The sequence below is a fragment of the Podarcis liolepis genome, assembly GCF_965112155.1.
Source record: "Podarcis liolepis genome assembly, chromosome: 5".
NCBI classification, from domain to species: Eukaryota; Metazoa; Chordata; class Lepidosauria; order Squamata; family Lacertidae; genus Podarcis; species Podarcis liolepis.
The window spans coordinates 51,107,068-51,133,746 of NC_139556.1; the positions used below are offsets into that span (position 1 = coordinate 51,107,068).

Consider the following 26,679-nt stretch of genomic DNA (forward strand, 5'->3'; position numbering starts at 1 on the left):
TCTTGAATGGTTTACACCAGCTCCTCTGTCACTTTCACCTCACGCCTGAAAGGCTATAGAAACGAAACCCGGAAGTTTGGGGAGAAAGCTATTAGGACTGCAGCCTTTGGATCGACAAACCCCACCCCTCCCCGCTTCGGCGGATGGTTGCTATGGGGACCGCCGAGCCGAGGAGCGCGGATTGGCTGAGGGGCGGAGCCAGTTCTTTCGAGGGCGGGTTGTGCGAGGGAGTTTCAAGATGGCCGCGATGTAAACAAGTGCGGGGGGTAAGTGAGGCGAGAAGAGTGAGGCGCCGGCGGCGGTTCTTCTCCGGCCTGTACGACGTTATTGGGGCAGAGTTTTTGAAGGGAGGCCGGGGGAGCTTTCCTCCTCAGGTTGGCCGAGGGAGGCTGTGAGCTCTTCCTCTCTCCAGTCGCAGGTTTACGCGCTTTGTAGAAGTCCCATAGAGTTCAGTAGGGTGTGCTCCCAGGTAAGGGAGGTGGGCGATTGTGAAGCTTGCCTTGCTCACGAGTAGTATGCTGCCAATAAAACGGGTGCTTTTTTCTCCCATGCCAGTCCCTTTTCTGCCCGCTTTCAGTTGCACTTTAATGACAAGGCAGTGCAAATCGCGAGCACCGAAGATCGCGCCAGGCAGGAGGAGCCCCATAACGGCACCTGCCCTTCTCGAAGGTAGCTTTGTGGTTTTACTTCCAGCCCTGTACAAAGGGCATGGAAACTCTCGTGAATCGGTCGCCACAGTCTTAACCGGGCTCCTAGAATAACGTATTTCACAGCACTGCAGAGAGAAGTGCTGCATAGAAGATGCAACCCTGAGCTGTGCCTGTTAGATAGGAGATGAGGAATCTGGTCCTCCAGATGTTTAGTATTTATTTATTGAATTTATATACCGCCCTATACCTGGGGATCTCAGGGCAGTTCATAGAATAAAATCAAGATATAAAACCACAAAGTACCTCATAAAACTAAAAACAACAACCCAATAGCACCCCCCCCCCAATTTTAAAAGGGCATAGGATGTCAATCAGATCAACCAAAGGCCTGGTTAAAAAGGAATAGTTTTGCCTGGCGCCTAAAGGTTTATAATGAAGGTGCCAGACAAACTTCCCTGGGGAGAGCATACCACAGATCGGAAGCCACTGCAGAGAAGGCCCATTTTCATGTTGCCACCCTCCGGACCTCTTGAGGAAGAGGCACACGAAGGAGAATGTTGGGACTAGCATGGCCAAGGCTAAAGGATGATGAAAGCTGCAGCCAAGCTACAGCTGGAATGTTAAGAGGTTCCTCCACCCCGGATTAGGCCAAGATTAGATGCTGAATCTATGGCAGGAAATGTTTTTATTTTATTTTATTTTGCAAGTTTTAAAGAACAGCTAGTTGTTACAGCTGCATTCTTAAGCTTAAAATCCTGTCTTATAGCTGGGGAACTCTGAAGTTCAGAGAGATACAGCTTGACATGGATCAGGGAAAATAATCGTACAGAGGATAGTAACTTAGCTACAGTCCTAACCTCATTTACCTGGGAGTAAGTCCCATTGAATTCTGAGTTAGGAAATGGTCATGATTGGTCTGTTAGTTTAAGTACAGCTCCTTCAGCAAGAAAACCAGGCCCTGTGCGTTTTTATTGAGAGGTGAACCTCGCTGGCTTCAGTAGGCCTTACTCCTAAGGAACGGTGTACAGTATATGATTGCACAGAATCCAACATATTAAGACATAGTAGAGAGTAAAATGAACTTCAAACAGCACAGATATCCACGTATACTTCCAACATTTTACAGATACAAATTAGAATACTCCTGAATATAAGTGTGTGACACCAGAGACTGAGAATCTGCAGCAGAGTGCCTTTTCTTCATCATATTACAGGAAATAAAAACATAAACATGGTGCTTATTTCATAAAATTTATATACTGCTTGATTGTTAGCACCCTCAAAGTCATTTACAAAAAGATAAAATGAGAAAATCAAGAAAAAATTACACGCAGCAGAAGTTGAAAATGCAAAATCTGTGCTGGGGATTATTAGGAAATGGAATGAAAATAACTGGTTTATCATATCTGCTGTTGATGACCTTCATCTGATGCCAAGTAGAGTGGCCTACAACCTGCCATTCTTCACAGAGTTGGCATCTTGATAGAGCCGAAGGGAGAAGCCACCAAGAAGCCCAGGGAAGGCTGCTGTGTAGACAGTGCCCTGACTTATGAAAGCCACCTGAGAATGGGCAGCCCCCAGACATCTAATGGAAAAAATGAGGGCCATTTGTACTATGCACAGCTTTGTGCTCTGTTTTTAAGGCTGGGGTGGGTGGCTGCTCAGAAGGAAACAGCTCTCATCCTTCTCCTGGTATCAGATCCATAGAAAAGCAGGAGGAAGAAGATCAGGGTGGCTTTATAATCCTGTTCCCAACTGGCAAAAGGGAGCATTGAGTGGCAGACAGAGAGTAGTGTCCCTGGGCAGGACAGGATACAGTTAGCAGCATACCCTGCCAAACCTGGCTTATTTGCAAATCTGTTTGTGGCCACATTTGGAATACTGTTTTTTTCACCCAATCTCGAAAAACATACCCAAATGAAGAAGGTTTAAAGCATCTGATCTAATCCTGGGGTCCCCAGTGCTGCACCAGTGGGCAGTCTCAGGTCATTACTATAAGTATATTTGACTTATGGGTCTTTTCTTTTGCCCTTACACATGTTCCACTGCCCCCCCCCCCCGTATCACAGTTTTGGATTATGGCTGCCAGACCCTGCCAAAACACATCATCATAATATACATATAAAACCACTGCTCAGTGTAGTTGCATAAACTGCCTGTTTGATAAACAGTAAGATGTTGGACATTAATTCTAATAAGCCTGTGTAAGCCACTTAAAACTTCAAATAAAAAAAATGATTATTTTTTGTAATATTGTATTTTTCTAATTCTCTTTTTATGTCTAAAGGATTTGTTTTCACATTCTGTTTCCTTGGATCTTAGAAAATCTGAATTCACTTTCTTTGACATTGATGAATGAATAGTTAAGAAGTAAGATGCACAAGAAGTTCTGACTCTGTTTTCATTGCTGCTGAAGAGACAGCAAAAGCCCTAAAGACATTTTAAATAACTTTGCTAAAGATTTTTCCACAGTGATAATGTGTATGTTATCTTTCATTATGTACTTAGAGATGTGGAGTGGACTGTTACCTCCTGGTGTGAATGAAAGTGATGTTGACACAAGTTCTGAAGATGAAGGAACATGGGGTGGGCCTGGGCCTGAGTCCATCTTAAAAGAGAAAAGAGAACAAGAGGATTTGAAAGGCGTTCTGTCTTCCAGCTCTGAGATTCAGGAACCTGAAAGTATCACTGAAGGCAATCCTTTTACAGCAGTGGCAGATGAAGGACAGGAATTCCAAACATGTCCTTCTGGAGTTTCATTAGATATGTGGAAAGTAGGTATGATTACAACTCTGCACATGACTGATACTGTGTTTGGTGCAGTAGCTCTTGTAGCTGATGTTTACGTAGGTAATCATTTTTGAAAGAACAGGTTGAAACAAGAAGTAAAATTCTGTTAAATGGAACACAGTCTCCATCTTAAACTGTTCACCTATGGAGAAGAAACTTCTGGGTTTTGTTTTAATATCATTGTCCAAAGGTTGCTCACTTAAATAGGAATGGAGGGAGGTGTGATTATTTCTCAGGATGTGTGCTGGTGTTACCATTGTTTATCAAGTTCTGGTTTTGTGTCTGGAGATCATGGAATCAAACTTGAGGCTTGATTTAATAAGCAGGTTTGGCTACTGTCTGTTGATCTTTATCAAAGTTTCCTAAAATGCACACTCTGCCTTCTCTTTTGCTATATCTTCTAGCAATTATAACCTGACCATCCTTGAGTACTCGTACTTTATTTTTAAACGTATCCTTGAAGGCAGCTTGCTTCTATTGGGAGTGTTTTATACAGTAGATTTCTGAAATAAGTTGATTTTGTACATTCAGTGACTTCACTGTAAAAGCAAACAAAAGAACATAGTGTTTCTCAGTATGTGTTTTTCTCTTTCAACAGAAATTTCAGAGCCTGCAAAAGAAAAACTTTGAAATGAAAATCCAAGCCAGTCAGAGTGACAGGAGGGGAAAGAGAAAGCGTTCCAGAAAAGGTGTTCTGCTTAATTAACAGAAGTCTTGGGAAATGTTGTTGTTTAATAGCTGAAAACATTGTGCTTAATTGAGTCCAAAAAAATGGTTAAAGCACGGATTAGGTGGTGGTAGTGACAAAGCATACGTTGTGGAATATTGAACTTGAGGATTTTTCTATAATTTGGTTGTGATTCAGAGGTATAAAACATAAATAACATTATTTGTTATGATCAGGATCCAGAAAACACAACTAGTTCCAGGTATCCAAAAGACATCTTTCCAGAACAGCAGCGCACATGCCACAAGCAGATTATTAAATCTGAGAGCAATTTTAAAAGCAGTTTGTAGTAAGGCAGGAGGGACTATACTTCAAAGAAAATGCCAAAGGCCTTTGGGCATGTCAGAAATAGCTCTTTGAATCTTGGCCCATTTATGTAGTGCTGCTGTACAGTGTTTGTCATTTATTCTTTCTGCGACCGCATTACATAGGTCATTCTAGTTTTATTGGAGAACCAAAGCGAGAGAGAGTGACTTGCCCACAGACTCCCAGTTGACTGAGCAGGGATTTAATTTCAAGTTTGGGTCTTGTACACTACTCCTAATTAAACCCCAGTGGTTCTCATGTGTATTTTTATTCTTAGGCAATTCAGCATTTTAATTATTAATGCCTTTTCAGGGTGGCATTTGAACTAGCACTTAGGTTTTTGTAGATTACTATGTGATTCAGCTCTCCAAACCTCTGTGCCCAAACCATCCTACTAAGCTTAGTTGTCTCCATCGTAATTATTCTCTGTGGGAAAACTGGTTTATGCTCACATCTTGCCCCTTTGAAATCATACCTCTATGCATTAAAAAGCGCTCTGTTGGAGGAACTAGGCAGCAGCATGATGGCAGAATTGATGTGCTGATTGGGGAAACGAAGAAACTTAGTCCATGTACCCCCCCCCCCCACCACCAGGGAGATGTCTTTGGGTTAGGGCTGGTACACTGAGACATGTTTAACTGAAGCCAGTAGAACTGACTTCTACATAAATCATTTGGATCTGAGTATGAAGGGGTTGTGTAGATCAGTAAGAATAACATCAAATAGTTATTTTGTACCACAGTAAGAATAATATCAAATAGTTATTTTGTACCACAGTAACAATAATATCAAATAGTTATTTTGTACCACAGTAACAATAACATCAAATAGTTATTTTGTACCACAGTAATTATACATGTAAGTTCCACAGTTGACTAGAGCTTATTCTCAGTTGTGTATGCTTTGGATATCTATTTAAGATACAGTGGTACCTTGGTTGTTGAACTTAATCCATTCTGGGAGTCCGTTCAACTCCTGGAACCATTCAAAAACCAAGGTGTGCCTTCTGATTGGTTGCAGGAGCTTCCTACAGTCAATTGGAAGCCACAGAAACCGCATCTGGAGTCCAGCTTCCAAAAAATGTTTACAAACCAGAACACTTACTTCCGGGTTTGCGGCGTTTGGGAGCCGATTTGTTCAGGAGCCAAGCCGTTCAACAACCAAGGTACCACTGTACAATGAGAATAGTACAGTCTCAATCCAGTCTGATGCAGTTGTAGCACTATATACAGAGGGATTCCAGTGGAATATAAGACAATCCTGTTCTCCTCCCCTCTCTCCACAGCATGCACGTACAGCTACTCAGACCAAACTATTTGTTATATGCGTATTGGAGGTGTGTCTAGACCTCCAATTCCCTGTAAAATCAGACACATTCCAGCACATTGCTATGGATGTATGTGCACCTCTGTATAAAAGGGAGAAATGAGATTATATTGTGCTCTGTGACAGGGGTGAGTGTCCAGCCCCCTGGGGGGGGGGAGGCATCAGCTATTTTTTCTGACCTTAGTGAACCTTCTTCCTACTTGCCACTGTGCTAGAACCACTGTTCGCTGTAAAAAGAATTTTGTGGGTGTTACCAGAAGTGCATAGAATAGTTGCTGCACTGCCTCTTCTTTACTGAGTGCACTTCCACCACACTTACCTCTGCCTATTAACCTCTGCCCATGGTGCTTCCTGTAGCTTTGCTCCCAAAGAGATGTGATCTCTGACTGGAGCAGCCAAAGCATGAAATGACAGGAAGCCAATCAGATATGAGCTGTGATGGGAGCAGCCACAAGCCAACGGCAGAGGGAGAGCCAGAGGTTGCCTGAAGCAATAAACAGAGGGAGAATTTGTGAAAGATTGCCTGTTTAGAAATGTTGCAATATTGGTTCCAGAGACGCTCTCCTTATGTGGAAATATGATATCATTCCATCAGACTGTGTAAGAAAATTAATGATTTGGCAGATGATAATAGTTGTATTGGAATTTGTTTTCTGTTCATCAGCAATTGATGAGACAACTGACATAGCCAACACTGGCCAGTGGCAATTTTGTGCATGGAAATCTCATCAGATTTTGAAACTAGAGAGGACTTGCTCATTTTGTGGCAGCAATGAGTGATGCTGCCAAAGGAGAAGATACCTTTCAGAAAGTTATGTCTGCAGTCCAATAGATGGAAGCTGATGTTTAACAACCTTAGTGGCCTTGCCATAGATAGAGCACCAACCATGGCGAGAACTCAGAAAGGATTGTTTGCCCTTATAAAGAAAGTAATAGAGTGCTATAGTGGTGACACAGGTGAGTTAATTGTGTGTCACTTCATTACTCACTAGGAGAACTTGTGCACAAAACTTGCATCTGAGATGTGTGATAACAACAGTTGTTTCATGTATTAAATTTACTAAAAGTCAGAGTGAACAGGAATTTATAACAAATACAATAACTTAAAGTACTTTCTTTCTTCAGGTAAATTAAAAAAGAAAAATGAAGAAACAACTGAAAGGTATTTAAGAACTTTCTGTGATTTTAAATTTATTTTACAAGTACAACGAAATAAACATAACGTTAAGTTACAGTGAATTTACTTTTGTGCCTTCAGTATATGAGGGATTATGGCCTATCTAATAAAAATATATGTACATATTTATATTTAGTGATATCAGGCTAGACTTCCTTAGTTAAGATGCCCTTGTATATCAAAAGTACAAAAGTAACAAATCTTGATTACAATCTAACTATGTAAAAATTTCAAAATATCAAATGTGTAGAAGCAGCGTTTTATTCTAAATACGTTCTTTAACAGGACGTTTTAATACATGTTTCAATAATGCGTGTTTCTTTTCAAATGAAATAATAATCTCCTGAAAATGTTTTTTCCCCTTTGTAGCCCACAATCCATAAAAGAAAGCCCGTTGGAAGAGCTTACTAAGTATTTTGGAATCAATGATAGGTTTAAATCAATTTCAAGCAAGGAAGCCCCTCCAAAGGTGACTTACTATACTAAACTCCTAACTTTAATATGTATACTTTGTTATTTTCTGAATAAAAAAATAGGCATAACTTACTCATACCTTTGATATGCTTTCTTCCAAAGTTACTTTCTGAAGAGCATTTCTCTCTTTCTCTGGAATGTTATATTTGCCACTTGTGTTTTCCAAGCAATTGTTCACATCAAGCAAATACAATAGTACCTTTGTTTACAACCATAATCCGTTCCGGAGGTCCGGTTGTAAACCAAAACAGGTTGTAACCCAAGGCGCGCTTTTGCCAATGGGGCCTCCCCTCCCCAAAAAATTGGTTGTAATCCAAAAAAAAAAAGACACACACTTTTGGGTTTGACGTGGTTGTAATCCAAAGCGGTTGTAATCCAAAGCAGTTGCAAACCAAGGTACCACTGTATCACAAAACACTTTTCAAAAAATGTTCTTCATTATGGTATTTGTCCAGCTGCTGGAGTTGATGTCTACCTTACAACTGCACCCTCTGGCCTGGAAACCTTTGTTTCCCAACCCTAGATTACGTGAGACGCTGTGGTTACTGTATCTAAAGACTGTCAGCAGTCAGCAGCATTTCATAGATGCGCTTCAGACGTATTGTAGAGGAGATGTTGGTGTTGCTTTAAGTGTTTGTGAGTCAACCAAGATTCAGACTGAAATTACAGAAAAGTAGAAATATCTCCATCTTCATACAAAAACAAACAAACACCAATATTTTTTTCTTACAGAATAGTCCTTTACAGTGCTATCTTATAAATGTCTCCCCACAAGTAAGTCCCATTTAGATAAACGGAGCTTGCTCCCAGAGAAATGGATATAATATTGAAATCAATGGGACTAAAGCATACTTAACTTCCTCTCGATCCAGCCCATCTATGGCCAAAGAACTTTGTTCCATTTGGTGTGTTTGGAATGGGAGTGTAAGACTTTGAGTCAAGCTGCCCTGGTAATAAATAACACTTTACTTTCTGCTAGCCTTACATTATTTGTGTTGCATCTTACAAAAGCCCTAGAATGTTTATTAATGATCAGTAACAAATTATTTGTTTTCTGCTAGCAATAGATAACAAAATAGATGGAGTGACTAGCAAATGTATGTAAAAATAAATGTAAGCAAACTGAGATGCAGTGAATATCTTCTTAATTGGAAGATGACATTCTTCTAGTAAAGTCTTGACACATCAACTTGTAATCAGCATTCTATTTCCTTCCCCTCCCCTCAGATATATTACAAATAGAGTGTTCAAGAAAGATGAACCTAGAGTTTCAGGGCAGAAATCTATTACATTATTATTATTGCATTCATTAGTGGGCCTTCATTTGTAAATGTTAACTCAAGACAAGTTAGGATTTGCCTGTGTTATTAAGGCTCATTCTTATTGCTTGTTTTTAGAGATTAAAAATGTAGTCCTCTCTTCCTTTATAGTTGACAATTTGCAGGCTTGGATTCAGTAATATGGTAAAATAGTGAAGTGACAGCATGCCAGAATTCATTTTTTGGATAAAGATAAGATCTAAGAATTGTGAAGACGCAGTGGTAATTGGCATTCTTCATATATTTGACACATACACATATTCAGGGAAGCTCCAGGGATGGAACAGATAAGTCAGATATTGAGATAAAATTTTATTGTGACAGGCGTAAACTAGCCCATGTAATTTTTTTTAAGTGCTGTATTTATCCAACACATAAGGTGGAACTAATACAATGATTTCTTCTCAAACAACCATTCTGTGAATATCTATGTACTTTAAACTACTTTCCAAATACATCCTGTATGCGATTTGTTACACACAGAAATTACAGCTCTGCAAGTGAATATGGTTTTGTACATATTGTGATACATTTCTCCTGAACGTGTTTTTGCAATGTCCAGTTGATATTCTACTGGGAACCTTCCTTTTTGTCTTGATATTTCTTCCAGTCTGGCCTCGAAATCAGCATAGACAGATCTTTGGCTGAAGGAGATATTGCACAAGCCGAGGAACTAAGTGATAGATTAGCTACTCGAGAGGTAGGTTGAGCTTTTTCGAATATCTTCACACAAGTCTTATAATGTGGATTAAAATATGGTTATGGGATTGTTTCTGTTTCCTAATCCTTTACTTCTTTTTAGGCAGCCCTTTTTTCAGCTATGGTATATGGGGGAAGGGACAGACATGACCCTGAAGTCATTCAGGGGTAAAATAAACCATGGAAACATACCCAGAAAGTAGCCATCTCTGTGGGACTTAACAGTTATTTTTATGTGACAGCAGGTCCTCACGCCTGTTGTTGCTGCTATTACATTTTAAAACTCCTCCTCCAGGGGGCTCAGGACAGCATACATGGTTCTCTCCCTTCCACCAACCATTTTATACCCACAGCAACTGTGCATACCTGAGAGATGGTGAAAGACCCTGAGTCACCCAGTGAACTCTATGGCTGAGTAGGGGGGTTTGAACCCAGGCCTCCACACTGCTAGTTCAAAATTTCATGTGCCTTTGAATAAATTGCTGTTAATACTCAAAGAGAAGGATTAAAAAGTATGGCATGGGAGCTGCCATTAGGAAGTGTAGGGAAGACAATACCACTGACCTGTACATAAAGGCCAGTTGCTGCACCAGTCCTGAAAGACCTACATTGGCTCTCAGTACGTTTCCGAGCATAATTCAAAGTGTTGGTGCTGACCTTTAAAGCCCTAAACGGCCTCGGCCCAGTATACCTGAAAGAGCGTCTCCACCCCCATTGTTCAGCCCAGACACTGAGATCCAGCTCCGAGGGCCTTCTAGCAGTTCCCTCACAGCGAGACGTAATTTTACAGGGAACCAGGCAGAGGGCCTTCTCGGTAGTGGTGCCTGTTCTGTGGAACACCCTCCCACCAGATATCAAGGAAATAAACAACTATCTAGGAAATAAACAACTATCTGACTTTGAGAAGACATCTGAAGGCGGCCCTGTTTAAGGAAGTTTTAAATGTTTGATATTTTATTGTGTTTTTATTATCCTGTTGGAAGCCGCCCAGAGTAGCTGGGGAGGCCCGTCCAGATGGGTGGGGTATAAGCAAAGCTTTTTCCTTTTGGTATTGATTCAGGGTGCAAATGTGTGGTTTCTATAATGGTATTACATGGGATGAAGAATGCTCATAGGTTTAGAAAAAGAAAGATCAGTCCAGCTGTTGACAAGCTATTTCTTCTGTGTGCAAGGAGCATTTTTAGAGGAGACCACATAGGGCCCATCGGTGACCTGGTGTGATGTGGTCTAGAAAAAGCTTTACTGTTTAATGCTATTCATTTTATAAAACTGATCCTAGTTTGCTGCATTTTTATTGCAATTAATATCTTACACCTTAGCAAATAATTGTATGTTTTAAAGCTTATGGCAACCATTCACAAAAAGGTTAAGCTCAATTAAGCTGCTTTAAAATGAGTGGAACCTAAGCAATTTCTCCAATTGCCCCCTTTGTGAAGAAGAAACATGGCCAGTGCTGTAACACATGCTCTTGCTTCCCCATAATAATGTGTAGCAACATGTTTCAAGTTGGGATTCTATTTCTGGACATCAATGTGTGAGAGAGATAAAAAGAGTTTGAGGGCTTAGCTTAAAACAACAACACTATATATTAAACTTGTGCTATGAGCTCCTTTCCTCAGGGAAGGTTGCCTTTCTTTCCATTTTAAAAAAAATAATTCTGTAGTTATGAGAATACATAAGAGTTATGTTGGATCAGATCGGCATTCTGTTCCCACAATGACTAACCAGATGTCTAGGGGGAAAAAACAGGACCTGCACTGGAGGTAATTCTAAAAAGACAATAGAAACAGCACCTGATAAGTAATGGGAGGACATTTGAAAGGGTAGGTGCCACCATGTGAAACCCTCAATTCTGACATCGTGCAGAGCAGACCTTATGAGATGGTATCTGCAGGATGTCTTCTACAGAACACAGTGACCTGTGTATCCTGGACCTAAGCTGTATATGATGTTGTACACTATTACCAGCACCTTGAATTTAGCCTGGTAGCTAATTGAGAGGCAGTGCAACTATTTCAGCAGCTGTCTATCATGGTGATATTCTGGACAGTGAGCAGCCAAGCAGACACATATGTATTTGTACTAGCTGTAGCTTGCAGGTCAACTTCAAGGTTACCAGCACATGGAAAAACAGTGGGCATGCTATCCCAGTCCATAAACAACCATGACTGCTTTACCACCCAAAGCTGGCACAAGGAACTCCTAGCCACTGAGGTCACCTGGGTGAATAGTAACAGGTGGATCCAGGAACATCATCACAGCATGTATCTGCTCCTTCAGGGGGAATATGATCCCATCCAAAGCAGGTGGTTGACCAGTTATCCAGGCTTGGGAACTGTTTGCCCACAGTGCCACCATCCTGCTAGGATTCAGTCAGTTAGTTAGCTTTCATCCAACCCACCACTGAGTCCAGGCACTGGTCTAGCTCTCACATGGTATTTCCTAATTCAGATGTTACAACGAAATAGAGCTGGGTATAATCAGACTAATAATACTTCACCCCAGAAGTTACAGCCGGCTCACATTTAGTGCTTGTCTCTTGGAGTTTGTTCAGTAAAAGGAACTTACCTTTCACTACTGGGTTTACTGAGCTTGTGCGTTGATGTGTAAAGAGCTAGTTCTTCTTTCCTTACCATACACCAAAGTTCCTAAATTTTAGAAATATTTGTCCTTAATATGTCCTTAATATGTGAAATTAAGGGCATTTGACTATATTTATTTCACACTAAGTTCACCATAGAAACAGATACTATAGGTGCCATTGACAAAGGGTCACTTAAAACTAGAAGATATCACCCATTTTTATTTTCACACTAAATGAAAACTTGGGCTGACCTGTATTTGTGGGTACAGCTGCTTAACAGTGTGATGGAATACGTGTTCAATGGATGAGTGTTCTTTGGAAATCAGGTGTATAGGTTTTTAATCAGTGGTATTTTCTTTTTCAAGAAGCAGTAACTGGAACCTGCTGATAAAGCCTTTGCTTTGAGGCACAGATCCCAGAGTCCTTAAAGCTGTTTCCTCCCTTAATAAGTGAAACTAATTTTTGATGTATAACATTTATAAGCCTGTGAAACTGATAGAACAGCATCAGTATTGGGGAGGAGGAGGAGAGCCAAAAATAAAAAAGATGGCTATGAAGAGGCTATGAAAACATGCTTTTAAAAGCTAGGGAATGCCAAAACATAGTCGTCTATCATTCTCTCACAGAGAGAACCAATTTTTATAGAATGGGTTTGCCTCAAATAAAAAAGGGATGTAAAGAATGTACATAATCTAGAGCCAGGCAGTGCAGAATGAGCAATATATATTTTTGAGATATGGGCAATTATTTGGCTCTCTGCAATGGGACACTTGTTGCAGTTGTATTTGGGTGCAGGCAGTTATGCTGTGGTACTGCTCTATTGTTTTTCAGGTGTTTAGTGTTCTGTTGATGCAATAGAGTGTGTCAAGAAATGGTTTGATATCCATAGGGATGTGGGTATCTGCCTGCAGACACTTGGAAGAGTCTTAACTGTAAACTGTAAACTTCTCTCGGGACCTCCTGGTATCATCTTGAATTGTCTTGCTAATATCTATTTCTCCCTGAGATTATAGGATCATGGTGGACTTGGTTAGACTATCTGGTACACAGGCAGCAACCATTTTAGGCACGTCAATTTTATGCCCAATCGCTGATGCATGAGTCCTTTTGGACCCAGATGAGAGGTGGCAGAACGGTGTGGGGCATCCTTGTACATGCTCTGCTGTCACCTGTGGGGGCCTGGCACAGAACTGCCACGTGAAATAACCGCCACCTGCAGTGTTGTCAGTGCCTAGTTATAACATGGATTATATTGTATGAGACTTGATTGCACCTGTTTGTGCTGGTAGAAATTTCAGTCGTGTTCACAAAGCAAAGGGGCAAGATTACTGTCAGATTCATTGATGTTTCCATGTATGTCTCCAACATCAATAGAATGAAATTGTGGTAGCAGTTAATGAGGGACTTCATCAACAGCTGTGCAGAAATCATGGTATATAATTCCTACTAGCTTGTCCCTGTTCTCATGTTTGATGACACTCTCAAAGAACTCTAAATGGTTGGTGAAACAAAACTCTTTGGAGAATCCATTCTGATTGTTCCGCATTAAGGCTTGTTCTTCTATATATTTGAAGATTCTAGCTTTAGTAATGCTTTCCACCAGTTTACGTGAGACAGAGTCAGAAATAGTTCTCTGCATAAAATTATCAGGTTTCCTTCATGATCAATATATTGTGAAACAGTTTCTTAAATCCCTTACTTAAATCATAAAACAATATTCTTCAAATGTAATGTGCAGGAATTCTCCCTTGAGGGTCAAGATGCACATGGTTCAGAGAACTGAGCTGGCAATGTAATTTTAATTGTAAATATTTTGTGAAAGTTGTGGGTTGTAGCCAGAAAGTCATATTCAGAGTAATAAAAATAAATGGATTTAGGTGTATTGAATACAGTGGATCTAATCTGGAGTATGACTTAGTTGGATGCAACCCAGTAGGCTTCAAACTTTGCTTTGATTTCATGTGCTGTTCTTATTTATAATGGCTTGGACTGTGCTCACACAGCATGATTTACCCAACCTCTTCATCTGTGCTGCAGCCTCAAGCAAACCCCGAAAAGCTACTCTTGAGGGTCCAGAATGACATGAGATGAGGTGTAGGGAACTGCTCAGGAAGGGGAATTGGTGGGAATTAGAGGCCACCTTAAATCTATGAAAGTGTCTTCTGCTTGTGCCAGTTCACTTTTGGATCCAAGCCAAAGTTAAGAATGCAGAATAATTAAGCTATAGCTAAATTATGTGAGGTTTCTTGTTAATCTTGGGTGTCACAGAAAATCGTACTACAAATTATTCATTTACATAATTATTCCTTTGGACGTGCTAAGAAATTTAGAATTCCTGAATTATACTGGCCATATAAAAGATACCCCATTTTGCAACCTACAGAAAGGCTTTAACAAGTTGTTATTAATCAGTGTAACTTTGATTAGTTTAAATTAAATAGATTGTTAAAGAACACTTTTACATCTCCGTGAAAACCTCCTGACTCTCTGGGCTGCTTAACAATTCATGTATTTAAATATTTTCTGAGTACTGTACAGGACTGACTATTAAATAATTTGAACACATTTTCTTTTAAGCAATATAGTCTGTGACCATTTTTTAAAAGCTTATACAGCAGTATACTTACATATCTGCTACTGATGAGTTCCCCCAGCTTCGGTCAGCAGGGCCCACCTCAAACAAATAAGTTTGGATTGGCCTCAAATCTCCTCTGCTCTATCACGTTCCCAATGTCTCCCCATAACCCCTCTTCCCAAGTGCTGGGGCTGGGCAGGGAAGGTAGAGCTGCTTTGCCCAGCAGTGTCCATTGCTGCAAGGAAGCATGGAGCTACAGTTTCCATTCTTCCTGGATTCACCCAGGCATTCAGCCGGAAGCCTCTGCTGTTGGGAAGTGGCTGGGGAAACCCAGGCAGATGGGTGGTGTATTATTATTATTATTATTATTATTATTATTATTATACCTGCTACGGGTGCTATCTCTCCTAGATGAATCTCTAGGAAGGCCTCCAGCAGCCAAGGTTTTTCAAAGATGCAAATGGAGCATACATAGCAGCTCAATTCCCAATACAGTGGAGCCTTGGTTCTCAAACTTAATCAGTTCCGGGAGTCTGTTCGACTCCCGAAACCATTCAAAAACCAAGGCGCGGCTTCTGATTGGCTGCAGGAGCTTCCTGCAATCAAGCGGAAGCCGTGTCAAACGTTTGGCATCCAAAAAACATTTGCAAACTGTAACACTTCCGGGTTTGCGGCATTTGTTCATCAACTAAGCCGTTCGAGAACCAAGGTTCCACTGTGGTTGGAGAACTTCTCTGCTGCTCTGCTCATAAGTGACTCATGATTCACAACTTGTGTAATTTTGTATGGCAAGCTTGATAACTCAGCTATAGCTTTAGTTTTCCTTCAGTATTTGAACTGTTGAAGAAAAATATTTTTATTAGTAGTGGTACTTTAATTCTTCTATCATTGAAATTTGAGTGGTTACTTGTTTACTATGTGTGAAAGATCTCCTGCCCGATCCACCCTCAAAATACTTAATATCAAAAGTTTTTCAGTTATCTTGTGACTTGTTCCTTTGCTCTGTTTTGTAATAGTGCATTAAAATTAGGGCAGTAACTTAAAGAGCAAAAGGCCCTGCCATTTCTGACTTTTCCTGTGCTATCATTCCATTTGTTCACCTAGTAGTTTGGGCCCTTTAGTGTAAAAGATTTCACAAGCAATAATTTGTATGTTCTTGTTTTAAATTTGTTCAGATGATTCGTGATGATAAATATTATTTTAAAGTGTTCAGTCATTCCTGTACTATAGCCAAACTAGTATGTTTACTCTTCCATCATTCTAAATGTGTTCGATTGATTTTTATTGCCCTCTCTCTGATCCAGTCTGCTAATACTTAAATAAGCACCCATTTAAAAAAAGGGGGGGGGGTCAATTTTGATGATTGTGCACAGTAAGCATGTGGGTAGTGTTGTCTTCATAAGGTTTTCCTTCTGTACTTTTAAAGCCCCATTTTAAAGGAATTAATAGTTGTCAGATCCTACAGAGATCCTTATATTCAATGAACACATGGGGCAAAGTCTGGGAGTTATACCTACCCACTGAAAATGAATGACTGGTGCTCTTTGCACAGGCTCTATAATTTATGTAGCAGATCAACTTCATTTCAGATTATTTTTCATAGACACAGTTGATACACTGTACAGGGAATGGATGTGTTGTTGGCCATTGCGAATAGAGCTGGCAGTTTCCGGAATCACATACAAAATGTTCGGTGATACTTTACATGCTCAAAGAAATTAAAAATATATATTAAAAAATGTAGAACAACCATGTACAATTTAGAAATGCCTTTTAATGTTAATGTGCTGGGGGAAATAAAGACAAATACAATATATTTGTGGCTAATTCTTCTGCCTTTCTAGTGAAGGTGTTTCTGAGTTTCTCTTCAATGAGGTTGTTTTCTCTTAACCTTTAGTATATGACAGGGGTTATCACCTAGGATTATATTCATATGCTCTCTTAATTATGTATATCTTCTTTTTAACAAACCTTTAAAAAAGATTTCAGATGTTACAAGTCTAATTAAAGAGACAAAGCACAGTTTATACTGTAGATTTTTTTCTGCAGTTCAATTAATCAGCATGTTTTCTCTTTTAATTAAAACCATTTTAGTAAATTAAAGCCCACAGCAAAACACATATATAATTTGTTTGTAATTAGCTCTTAATTGGTGGTAGTTGAAGCTTAGCACCCTTGGTTTCTTTCTTCATGATTGCCATTTTATTAGCAGCCAGTCATTAATTAATCTTTTTTTCTAATTAGCTTATAAAACTGTTGATGGCACATTATTGTAAATGTGATTTTAAGTTCAAAGCTTGTTAATAAGCTTTCTTACTTAGAAGAACAGAGATAAAGAAATTGCTGAAAACAGTACTACAGTTCTTTTTTTTAAAACAGCCTTTCTTACAAGGGGACTGTGTAAAACATCTAACAGCTTATGGTTAATTTTTAATGCTGTTTCTTATGAATGGAAGAAGTTACTTGCATATAAATATTTGAATCTAAAACAAAGCTCAAATATAGGAACAGTTTTTAATGTCCATGCTATATGACAGAGTTGTCCACATATACTGTAATTTGATGATTTAATACTCCTCTATAGAAACCCAACAAAGGTATTACAAAGTATTTTGTACTAGAAGTTGAACAAATCATTGACAGAAGACCATTCTCACTTGAAAATCCACTCAATATTCTTGTTTGCTTTATATAGTTAATATACATCAGCAATGGATAACATTCCACAACATAAAAGGGGAAAATCATAGCCGCGGGCAGAACCTGAAATAACTAGATTCATATTTGATGAGAAACTGTAATATAGTATTAAAAGGCTGTTTGGTTTCTCTGATAGACCACAGGATGCTTCAAGACTTGTTAGAATAGAGATGTTCTTTTAAAAACCCTTTGGGTTTAGCCTTTTATAGAACATGCCTACATATGACATTTCTGAATCCAGCCTTGAATGTCCTAGAGAGTATGTATTTTATAATGGGGTCTTTGAAATAAATCTTTATCTTTTGGTGGGCTTTCATTCCACCAGCCTAGAGGCTCAAGGTGGCACCCAAAAGGTGAAATAATGTATAAACCTAACCATCAAATATAATAATACAAAATCTTAAAAGCAATACACAGCTCAAAACAGAGGCATCAGTCATTGGTCACTAAAGACCAGCCTAAGCAAAATAGCTCTGCATTGCTTCCGGAAGGAAGCCAGACGTACTCAGAGATGCTTCCAAGAGGAAATGAATTCCATGGCCAGGCAGTTGCTGTGCAGACAGCTTGCTCCCTTGCCCTCAATGTTCTAACTTGGCGCATGAACCATGAGAGCATCTTCAGCGGATTTCAAGGGCTATGGTGGGTCATAGAGGGTTCCCCTCCAAACATTTCATCAAGCATCTCAAGATTTATTTATTTTTTGTAATGTTTCCTGAAGTTGCAGTAAACACATTTTGCAGCTTTTAAGATCGTCTATTTTCCTCTCTCTCCTTCAACTTTATTTACTGTTTCAAACTTCAGCCGTTCCTTTGCTGCTGCTTCTTCTTCTTTTTAAAGGGTTTTATGATGCTGTGCAAGAAACACTAGAAAGGGATAGCTGACAAGGAAAAAATTAAAAATTGGATAAAAAGTAAATGAATAATGTCATATTACTAAAAAGATGAGAGGCTAATTTGTGCCGACTTTTTGCTAATTTTGTTCAAGCCTCAAAATGAGGAGCTGTCACCCGTTCTGTGTAGCACTGATGACAGTGCCAATGATCCATGAAATAAGCTGCCGCTGGCTTTGTTCTGATAAGAATGAACAAATCTGCACAATGTACGGCTCCCTGAATCTCATTTTCATACTTGCATGCAGGCTAAAAGAAATAAGCTGTTTGCAGGCTTGATTAATCAGACATTTGAGGGGGTTTTGTCTCTTTGATCTCTTTCGTCTCCTAGGTAACTTGCTTGACATTAATGTTGAGCTTGAGTAAAGACAATCAGGAATTGTAGACCAAACTGATATAAAAATTAAAGACCTTAGCACTTTAAGTACTTCAGTAATGGTTCCGCTTTACTTCAGAAAACATCTGTTTTCATTTAATTAAAGAACAAAAGCGAATAGCATAAATATTTTTCATAGAAACCTGTTATTCCACAGAAAAAGTTTTAAGTATGAAAATTGGTATTTTTTAAAAAAATATGTGCCTTCATATGGTTTGGCAAAGGATGAGGATCCAGGTATTCTTCATGGCTATACAGGTTTTTTTTTTAAATGAAAAATAATGGATAGCAAGTTTGCCGTTATGCTGTATTAAGCTGCGAGAGCAAGATTTTTAAAATGATTATCTATGAACTTAAATTAGAATGAGTTTGCCCCCTAGAAAACTAACTTGATTTTAAAAGTTTGTCTCTGAAAAATGTGTACTACATTACAAGGATGAGCCATAATATCTGCATTACTTCCCAATATGATTTACACACTTTAAACCTATAAAATTGAAAGGATTTTTTTAAAAAAAATAATAATGTCGCAGTGCGTTTGCTTGAGGTTATGCAGACGCTTTTACAAATCTTCCAAGTGGCTGTAAAGATGAATGCCTCAAGGGTCTAGCCAGGGCCCTGCTTTTCCAACCAGCTAAAGCCCTTATCTTAAATCCAAGCAAAGTACCATTAATCTTTTTGAAAGACCTTTTATGGCTTTTAATATATCCCAAATTAGAACATTTTACACCCTTGGTTCCTGAAATGTGGTGATAAAAAGCCTTTAGAGCTTAATTTTCCTTACTGCGTGCTCTGACCAATTTGCAGTTCTTTGTGATAATGTTTAGACACCTTAATTAAAATGCAGCAAAATATTGGATGTTCTATATGGAAAATGCTGATACTTTGACTACACAAGAAATTGTTGTATGTCTTTTTATTCATGTTTTATTGCTTCTTACAACATTGTATTTTGCTGTATTATCTGATGGCCTGAAACATTTTTTTAAAAAAATAAATAAATATAAAACCCATTGACCAAGATTTCAGGGGCTTCTGTTAGGAAAGGAAGTGAGGCTGTATGTGAGGGTGTGGATGGGAGGGCAATATACTTACACTTGAATCAGACATGGCTGTGTCTGATTTATTTACTGCAGATTTGTCCTTTAGAAGTTGCATCAATGCAGTCCTTGCACAGTAACATTAAGACTGCAAAATGGTTCTCTCTCCCGTTCTTTGCAATAGTACAGGCTGCTTTAGCCCATTCTAGAACCATGCTTTGCCAAGTCTGTAAGTGTTGCTTTACTCCAAAGATATCCAAAGAAAGAGGCAGCAATCCAGAGAATTTAGCTGGCCTTATTAGCCAGGCAAACAAGTGCAAGCTAGCTAATAGTGGGTAAGCCACATCTGTGGTTACAGTGCCCAGATCAGGGTTAGAAGCTTGCAGGCCTCCTAAGTACTTGCGTGAACTTTATAGTTGTTTAAAATGGCAGAAATTAATAAATGGGTGTTCTGGGATATAAAAGGGTGTATCGGGGCGGTTAAAAAAATACTCCTCTTCTTAAAAAACAGTAACTTTTTAGGCTTTGTGGTGCTTTATTTATTTATTTAAACGGCTTGATTGTAAGAAAACCTAAGCGGTTTCCAAAAATATAATTATATGTTATATGCTGGCAGGGTCTCAGTCATGTCAGCAAGAGTGCTGCAGCATTATACACTATCCGCAGCTTTCGGATCAAGCACAAGCCCCACATAGAGTGCATTGTAGTAATCCAATCTTAATGCATATTCCTAGATGCCCGGTACTTAGGTTGCTGTATGAATACAAATCCTGAGCTGTGATGCTAATTATCTGCATTCTAGTTAAAACATAGATTATTCCTTGGGCAAGTTACTTCTCTATACCCATTAATTTCTTCATTCAGCCCTGTTTTATTTATCTTTCAATTGTCCTACTTTTTTCAGTGATGTTGCTATAATAGTGTCAGTGACTTCACCCGATTTTTGGCATAGGTTTTGTCTACCTTTCAAGATAATCTCACCAAACTCTGCATGAGTGTTCCCAGGGTGGGGGCAGCAATCTTTGTTTATATTTGAAAGCTGGGCACCATTTTGAATCAAGATGGTGGAAAAAATCAACTGATGTGACGAATCCAGACTCACAAATTACACTATTTATTTTAAAATCACAATATTTTTTAATTTCTAAAAGTTCCCAGGCACTCCCCGCTAGTATGTGTATATATGGAATTAATAAATACACATATATTCATATGTCTATACCCCACCCCACCCCCCTTCTCTCCCACACTCACCTCTGTTTCTTTCCTTTGGCTCTGCTGTCCTCTGTCCTCTGTCAAATGGCATTTTCAAGTTCAGAAGAAGCATGCCATAGAAATACCAGTTGCAGGGGCACAACAGCAGTGCTGGAGAGGGCTAGCTGTTGCTTTCATGCCATGTTTATGGGCTTCTCACTCTGGGAAACAGCACTCTTACATTCTTGTGGTACATCACTGGCAACTATATAGGTTACCTCTGAGTTTGGTTAGTAACTTGGTTCTATATGTGTCCCTCAACACATATATAACCTCTCTATGTGGATCAGTTGGATCCCAGCCACTATATGTATTCCATCAGAGACTGGTTCTCCGATAACCCTGAATGAGTGGTCCTTGGATTTGTTTAGTGTAGGTTTAACTCACAGCTTTAAACTACAAGAAAAAGCTAACCTGCCATGGATTTGTTATCTATTGTCCTTGTCACACGGAACACATTTACTGAGAGAATTGGAATACTGAGATAAACTTTATTTGAATTTAATATTTCTGATATTCAGAGCAGCTGGGGAAACCCAGCCAGATGGATGGGGTATAAATCAATCATCATCATCAAATAGTATTTTTTCAGTTGATTTTCTTTTTTATATCTTTTTGTTGATGATGTCTTCTTGTTATTGTGACTGATCAAAAATATAATTTGGTTGTAGCTACTTTGTGGCCTCTAAAGGTGGAAAAGCAAAGTATAAGTGTTTTGTGGAAATCAAATATCTGAAATGGTGGGGGGAATCATCCAAAAACCCAAGAAAATTGAGGGGATCCTTTTTCCTATGCCTATGCAAAGCCTGGAAACTTCACAGCAACTTTGACTCTAATAGAACAGCTATTATGTTGTTGTTTTTACATGATTATCCCACCTCATTTTCAAACTGTGCCAAAACTAATTTGATTTCCCATGATTTACATCATGGCGGTTGGCTGCTAGGCGAATAATGAACTTTTCTTTCACTGAAAATCAGAACAGGCTTCACCTTCTTTCCACCTGTTGCTGAATATAATGTACCCAGAAATGTTCCATAGTAGATGCAGGACAGTTGAGTCAGGTACAAATGCTAAAAACGTCTCAGACAAAGCTGCTTGAAAGGGGCGTTCTTTTTGTCTCTCTTTAATTTCTCCTGTGAACTCACTTGCTTATGTTCTTCTCTCCTTAGCTTGGTGTGAAAATTTCCAAAGCTGTTGCTTGTCGAAATTTTGTGAAAACAAAGCAAGATGCAGAAGCTTGTCAAGAAGCCCGGAAGAAAAAGAAGCTTGCATGGGGGTGGGTCATTGGCCTTCTATATTTGAGACTAATAGAGATTCTGAGTAAAATGTTTTCTGCCTTCAGATTGGCTTCTACTAATCCTTGTTTGCTTAATTTGACCTTGGCTTTTTCCTTGAGTAGTGCATCTGCTTAATGTAGAGTCTTTACTACAGCTGATACATTATTCAAATGTTTATACTTTTCCTTTTGTGATTGCTAGAGTATTAAAAATCTAGTTCCAATATAGCCATTGCTGCTAAATGAAATTTGATTGAAAACTCCCTAAAGTGTACTTTGGTAGATACTGACATACGTTTCCTTTTTTTGTTTTTTTTCCAGGTTTGAAGCCAAGAAAAGATGGGAAACTAAAAGCAACATGGGATACATGTAGTTAATTGTGTCTTGGAAGGGGTGGGGGTGACATTTAAATCTGAGGGGAAGTGTTTGTTAATATTGAAGATACATAAATTATGTTTTTCATTGGGTTTTATTTCCATTAGTTGTGCAGCTGGGGGAATCACCGTTGAGTAATTTAGGCTTGCATTCCATACTCTTTAAGTATCTCTGGTATGTCTCGAATATACTCTCTTTTGCCCTGGAAACATATCCAATTTATTTCCTTTCAAATATTCTAAAGATTTAAATCTCTTGTTTGCCATGTAACTATTAAAATACAGTCTAAGAAAAAAAATCAGTCTTAATTTTTTCAGTTATTTATTAACATCAAAAACCATCTTTATTTACAATAAAACACCGTGTTTGGAAAGCCTTGTTTTTACATAATAATGAGACCAGGCAATGATAATAGTCCCTCAAAACAAAAACCGCAAGCAAATTAGCAATAACTCTCACCCCCACCATGTTTCTCAAATGTCAGTCACCTGTATGAGAGTTAAACTGGTAAATTTCATTTACTATTAAGCGAGATTGAAATATTAACTTAATGGTGATTTATAATATTTGAGTACTTTGAGCTAAAACATGGTGCCAAGAAATAATAATTTGAAGGTTTATGACAAGTCCAAAGTTTTCCGTCCTAATATGGAGTAGTTCTTTCTTGTTTGGTAGCCCTGAGGATGTTTGATTTTCCCTCTTTCACATGGAACACTATATTTCACAAAATGAGCGTTTTCAGTGCAGTAAGCTAAAGTCAACTGTAATTAGTTATATTGACAGTTAAATGTGCAGCAAAGCCTGTAAATCACTGGCCCAACAGGTTTGTACCACAAAGCCCTATAAATCAGCAAAGTCTTTATTCTGTACTCAGGGACTGGTTTCGGAGGGGTTTTTGTTTAGCGAAGAGAGGAAGCGAGTATTGTCGAGACTCTTAAAGTCTCAACAAACTTTGCTATCAAACAAAGTGGGCCTCTTAACTGTTGATAATGCACAAATAAATGTTAATAAGACAGCACATACTTAGGCATACCACAGCCACTGTTAATAATATTGCCAACGAATGAGGGCTTGCTTTTTTAATATTTCCAAGCCATCCTTTTTGTCTTCTGGTTCTCCAAGGTGCAGTCCTACAAAGATTGCATACCTGTACGCATGTAGAGAAGGACTTATGCGTATAAGACTAAGGAGCATGAGAAAGATACTGAAAAGGGAAGTCAAGTACTAGACCATATGAGGCAATTGTGGGTATAGGTGGGTCGACCTAGTAGTAGCAGCAGTGGGCAAGGTTAGAATTATCCCTTAAAGTCAAGAGGCAGACCTTAACACGCATCAACAGCCTTTCCTCCCCTCTTAAAAACTTGGCAAGAGCTACTAAGGTCTTATGGAACTGAGCCTGGAGCAGAAGCAGCCATGCTGTGCTCACGTCGTGTGTTTATATGATGGATCCTGCATTTGACATGAGAGATCAGTTTACTTACAGGACTACAGATTGCATCTAGCCCCCATGCTAAAGCACCTCTAGCTATCATGGGCTACAGAGGATAAGATTTCGAAAGAAATATGCCTTTACAGAGATCAGGCACAGATGGTAATAAAGATGATAGTAAAGATGGCATAGATCTGAATAGGGAAGTAAAGAAAAAGAATACCGGTAATTTCTTAGACTTGGGAGGATATGTGCTGTTGACAGCATGTACAGTTAAGGACTATGGATGATATAGGATAAAACGGGGATAGTTCCCTCTGGAATCTGAAACAGGTGCAAGTGTGAGATTATCTGAATGTCTTTGCCATTTAACTTGCAGAAAATGATATTTGAGAAAGGGATTCCTTCTTTTTATCGGACTAAGAAGAAACTACAGTAACAAAGCATAGCTTGCCATGGTTAGCTGCTAGCCAAATGAAATAAGGTGCCACATTGTACTTCAAAAGGCCGTCAAGCTGCATAGAAAAGTGAATTCCACACTGAAGACATAAATGATAGGCACTGGATGGTCAATGGCAATAACGCAGTGCAGAGCCAAAATACTTTCTCTCCCCCATTCCATCCAACTTTGGCTCCCTATTGCAAAGTGGCTGGCTTTTAAACATGCAAAAGTCCCATCAAGTGACTTTACCCCATTTTTAAGTCCCAAGCTGAAGTACCAGTGGCAAGAGTTGTGGAAAGGTCAAAACAATATGCTGAAACCAGTATATTGATTGTGGTCAAATGCATCACCAAAAAACTAAAGGAAAAGAAGTTGTCCTCGCTCTGGTAAGAGTTGAGTCTCCACCAATCAGTATTCATTGAGGAAGAGCTCCCACTCATGTGCCTACCTTGTACTGCTCACCGTTGATCATACCTTGCTGGAGTCTCCACAGTTTTTCTGTATACCCATTTCTCTGCTCTGAATTTAGCCTCAGTTGTAGATGTCAGTGCTGATCTGCACATTTTATTCTGCTTTATAAGCTCTAGTGCAGGCTTCCTCAACCTTGGCCCTCCAGATGTTTTTAGCCTACAACTCCCATGATCCCTAGCTAGCAGGACCAGTGGTCAGGGATGATGGGAATTGTAGTCTCAAAATATCTGGAAGGGCCGAGGTTGAAGAAGCCTGCTCTAGTGCCTGGCTTTTTAATGCCTTTGAATTACTGGACGCAAGGTGCTGATGAAATAATGCTCCTGAGTTTGTAATAAAAGCAATGTGTGGCATAATGTGACATAACTCACTGTGCTATACAGTGGTACCTTGGGTTAAGTACTTAATTCGTTCCGGAGGTCCGTTTTTAACCTGAAACTGTTCTTAACCTGAGACACCACTTTAGCTAATGGGGCCTCCCGCTGCCGCCGTGCCACCGCCACGAGATTTCTGTTCTCATCCTGAAGCAAAGTTCTTAACCCGAGGTACTATTTCTGGGTTAGCAGAGTCTGTAACCTAAAGCGTCTGTAATCTGAAGTGTCTGTAACCCGAGGTACCACTGTAATTGTCCTACTTGCCTACCTATGTTGTCTTTCTTTTTTTCTCCCAAAAGAAATAGAAAAGCATAGGAAAATATGTTTGGCTTAAGACTGATATCAGGCCTAAAGCAACTATTTGTGTTTCTAGAAATAGAGAGAAGTTTGACCTATGCTATAGTAAAAGTTTTAAAAACACATAACACTACCGTGTTATCATGTGGTATTCAGATTAGGGGCAGATGTAATTTGTTGGCCATTGGAACAGTTCAAACTACATTTCAGAGATCACCTAGGGGCAGCCAATGCTTCTGCAACTGGGCTTCATTTGAAAGCTGGTACATGTTCTATGTCAACTAGAATAAAGTTTCCGGTGTTGAATTATTGGCTGCAGTCACAATTCATAGACAATTCTAGACTTTCCAAATTACACTTAAAGGAACTATCATGACCTTCTGAATAATAATTCTTGGTTGGCTCAGATTCACAAACAGTTAAGCAGCTGTTTCTTTTCAGGGGAGTTCGTCTTGGAACAAGACCGTCTATGAGTAAAGGTCCTGTTTAAAACTAGACATACTACAAGAGGATCTAGCATCAAGTGATGAAATGGTCTCAGACTCTTTAAAACAGGCAGCAATTAGACCACTCCTGAAGACCTGAACAACTGTAGCCCCATTGCAAACATGCCCTTCCTGGGCATGGTGTTCAAGAGAGTGGTTGCCCTCTTGGATGAAACCTATTTTCTAGATCCATTTCAACCGGGCTTTAGGCTATCTTTGTTGCCCTGAAAGAGGGAGTGCAACCCTGCCAATTCTCTGGGACCTTTTGATCCAACAAACCATGGTCTTTTTCTGGAAAGATGGTCTCAGTTGGGTGTTGGAGGTAGATCATTAGAGTGGAACTACAGCTGCATGATCCTGCATTCCAGAAGGTGGCACTCCACAATTACTCTTTTGCCCCTTGGCAGTTACGCTGCAGGGTCATCTTGGGGATCTATTTTCTCCCTTGTGCTGTGCAACATTTACATGGGAGTGTTCATCCAGAGATACTGCCTGAAATGTCACCAAAGCATGATGCCCAACTCTCTCTTTTCCACCTGGGTAGGTGGTGGATGTTCTAAATCAGTGCCAGAGAATGGTAATGGACTGGATGAAATCAACAACTTGAGACTCAGCCTTGATGATGACGATGCTGATGATTAGCC

At 39.3% G+C, this 26,679-nt stretch overlaps 1 protein-coding gene across 3 annotated transcripts; it reads left to right on the forward strand.

Moving 5' to 3' along the window:
* Nucleotides 1-116: 116 nt before the first annotated feature.
* FAM204A (family with sequence similarity 204 member A) lies at nucleotides 117-25,859 on the forward strand. Of its 3 annotated transcripts, XR_014526637.1 has the most exons (9): nucleotides 117-266; nucleotides 3,159-3,424; nucleotides 4,039-4,129; nucleotides 6,925-6,961; nucleotides 7,346-7,445; nucleotides 9,380-9,469; nucleotides 22,059-22,165; nucleotides 22,487-24,997; nucleotides 25,134-25,859. XR_014526637.1 is itself a non-coding variant. In XM_083505017.1 (8 exons), exons 2-8 carry the CDS (start codon nucleotides 3,161-3,163, stop codon nucleotides 22,536-22,538), a joined length of 741 nt encoding a protein of 246 aa, XP_083361143.1. In that variant the 5' UTR covers nucleotides 117-266; nucleotides 3,159-3,160; the 3' UTR covers nucleotides 22,539-25,859. The 3 variants fall into 3 exon arrangements, 2 of the variants coding, with proteins under 2 accessions (XP_083361143.1, XP_083361142.1); XM_083505017.1 differs by having other exon boundaries at nucleotides 22,487-25,859; XM_083505016.1 differs by lacking the exon at nucleotides 117-266 and adding an exon at nucleotides 578-669 and having other exon boundaries at nucleotides 22,487-25,859.
* Nucleotides 25,860-26,679: the final 820 nt, after the last annotated feature.

Coding starts and splice junctions, on each gene's coding strand:
- FAM204A (XM_083505016.1), top strand. CDS start 588: ATGACAAGGCAGTGCAAATCGCGAGCACCGAAGATCGCGCCAGGCAGG. Junction 6,962..7,345: donor AATGAAGAAACAACTGAAAG/GTATTTAAGAAC, acceptor TCCCCTTTGTAG/CCCACAATCCATAAAAGAAA. Junction 22,166..22,486: donor AAAAAGAAGCTTGCATGGGG/GTGGGTCATTGG, acceptor TTTTTTTTCCAG/GTTTGAAGCCAAGAAAAGAT.